General features: G+C 37.5%; 1 protein-coding gene across 1 annotated transcript in view; it reads left to right on the forward strand.

The window, feature by feature from the left end:
• Positions 1-3,006, forward strand: part of LOC106867686 (protein unc-13 homolog D) — a 162,546-nt gene that overhangs the window by 114,907 nt on the left and 44,633 nt on the right. Inside the window, exon 10 of the mRNA XM_014912629.2 lies at positions 1,422-1,577. Within this exon, the coding sequence (XP_014768115.2) occupies positions 1,422-1,577 (156 nt within the window). The remainder of the gene's footprint in view (positions 1-1,421; positions 1,578-3,006) is intronic.

Genomic DNA, 3,006 nt, shown 5'->3' on the forward strand with positions numbered 1-3,006 from the left:
AATAAAAAGCACCCATGCCAGTGCTGGTACCACATACAAAGCACCCTTACCAGTGCTGGTACCACATGAATAGCACTCTTGCCAGTTCTGTGTATAATGTACCACTGCTGGTACCACATACAAAGCACCCATGCCAGTGCTGTGTATAATGTACCACTGCTGGTAACACATACAAAGCACCCTTACCAGTCCTGGTACCACATAAAAAGCACCCTTGCCAGTTCTGTGCATAATGCACCACTGCTGGTACTACATAAAAAGCACCCTTGCCAGTTTTGTGCATAATGTACCACTGCTGGTACCACATAAAAAGCACCCTTGCCAGTTTTGTGCATAATTTACCACTGCTGGTACCACATAAAAAGCATCCATGCCAGTTCTGTGCATAATGTATCACTGCTGGTACCTCATAAAAACCACCCATGTTGGTGCCATGCAAAAGGCACCTGTGTCAGTGACACTTAAAGGAACCTGTGCTGGTGCAAACGTAAAAAGCACTGATGCTGATGTTATGTAAAAAGTATCCAGTACACTCTGCAAAGTGGTTAATATTAGGAAGGGCACCCAATCATAGAAGCCATACCTAAGCAGACAGTTGGAGCCTGGACAGCTCTTTGGCTGGCCAACTCCTGTCAAACTGTCCAACCACTTGCCAGCATGGATAACAGATGTTAAATGATGATAATGATGATGATGCCGATCTACTCTAACCGTTTTGTTCTGCTATTTATCACCTCCTCTTCCTTGACTGACTCCTATTTCCTTCACCTCCCCACCAAACTGATTTTTACCATTGGCCCCATACCCCACCACCTGGTTGCAATTTGTCCAGGGTGTTGCGCAGTGGGACTGAACCTGAAGCCATATCGCTGGAAAGCAAACTTATGCAGCCATGCTTGTGTACACTCACGCACACACACACAGATACTCACACACATGCGCGTGCGCGCATGCACATATATATTCATATATTCTCATATAAAACTAATTAATTTATATGTTGTGTGGTGTGTTTTATATAAAGGAAAAGCTGTTCTTTAAGATACATTGTCTTTCAAACCATCCTCTTAATATATTTAAAAAAAATATACTTTAATACTTTCTGTGTTTATGTCTTATATTTTCTTCTACTTTATTAACAAAATGTATAAACATTGTCCATTGTGTTCACATTTAAAGAGATCATTATTCATTATTAAGACTTGGTGTTAAAATTTATGTCTATATCCTTCTGTCTTTTCTTGTTTTAAATATACATATATATTGATTGTTAGTCTTGTCTGGAGATTTTAAAATTTCACTTCAAAATTTGCATACATTTCACTTCAAAAACATTTGACATATATGTTTCTGACATTATTGTTTGTTTGTTTCTTTTTATTTTTTTCTCACTACACATTCCCTCCTTTGTGATTCTGAAGCATCTCCGCACACTTCGCATCTTCTTCCTGAGTCACCGAGAACAATTAAATGTGCATTGTGATGTTAGCCGACACATTGAGGAACGCTTAACTCTTAACTGTAAGACCACACAAGAACTGATGCTACAGTATCTATGCAAACTCTGCCAAGATCTGGTATGTATTTCTTCATACATCTTTTATCTTTTACTTCAACCATTGGACTGCGGCAATACTGGAGCGCTACCTTAAAAACAAAACCTTACTGTGGTACATGCCATGAGAGGAACTCTCATATTGGCTCTTGGTACAAAATGCACTCTTGTTTATATCACTAGCAGGAAGATAAATCCCCACCACCTCCAACTTCAAAACCACCAGATCATGTGATTTCGACCTTGTTTAGTCTTGTCAATGGTGGACACTTGACTGCTAGAGATAGCAGCGACACATCTTCCTACCAGCAATGTATAGAAAATCAGTGCCAGAACTGGTGCTGGTGTTGTGATTAGCTTGTTAAAAAATATATATTAGTGATGGAGGCAGTATTAACATTGAGAGGTCGTATTTATCTCCACTTAAATGTGGATGTTTTGTTTAGAATAATCTTTAATCTTTTCCTAAGGCAACTACTGCTGTAAGGGTTGTTCTAATAGAGTGTCCATGTTTAAGTAGGGATAAATATTACCTCCTAGTACTAATGTTTGTTTCCCTGTGTCTTTGTTCAAATCAAGTATTCATTATATTAGTCTGTTTTGCTGAACTGCTAAATTACAGGGACATAAACAAACCAACACCAGTTGTCAAGTGGTTGGAGAGGGGTGACAAACACAGACACAAAGACACTCACATAGACACACACACACACACATACACACACACACACATATATATATATATATATATATATATATATATATATATGTGGTCCCGGGTTCAGTCTCACTGTGTGGCACCTTGGGCAAGTGTCTTCTACTATAGTCTCGGCCCGACCAAAGCCTTGTGAGTGGATTTGGTAGACGGAAACTGAAAGAAGCCTGTCGTATATGTATATATATATATATATATATGTGTGTGTGTGTGTGTGTGTGTGTGTGTGTGTGTCTGTGTGTCTGTGTGTATGTTTGTGTGTCTGTTTGTCCCCCCAGCATCGCTTAACAACCGATGTTGGTGTGTTTGCATCCCCGTAACTTAGCAGTTCGGCAAAAGATACCGATAGAATAAGTACTTGGCTTACCAAAAATAAGCTCTGGGGTCAATTTGCTCGACTACAAAGGTGGTGCTCCAGCATGGCCGCAGTCAAATGACTGAAAGAAGTAAAAGAATATATATATATATATATATATATATATATATATGTTAAATATATTTTTTTTACCAAAAAATTTGGTAAAAAATATAGTATCTGTTAACAATCTTAGCAAAAAACTCACAGTTGAGTTTTTGAATATATATCAACTTTAAATAGAGCTCAAAATTGATCCGTTGAAAATACTTTATTACAACAACAATAACAATAATAATAACAAATAAATAGACCTATGTACATTTCGATAGAACATCCAGAATGATTAATACATATCATAAAATATTATAAAATATTATA

The sequence above is a fragment of the Octopus bimaculoides genome, chromosome 1, assembly GCF_001194135.2.
Source record: "Octopus bimaculoides isolate UCB-OBI-ISO-001 chromosome 1, ASM119413v2, whole genome shotgun sequence".
Lineage (NCBI taxonomy): Eukaryota > Metazoa > Mollusca > Cephalopoda > Octopoda > Octopodidae > Octopus > Octopus bimaculoides.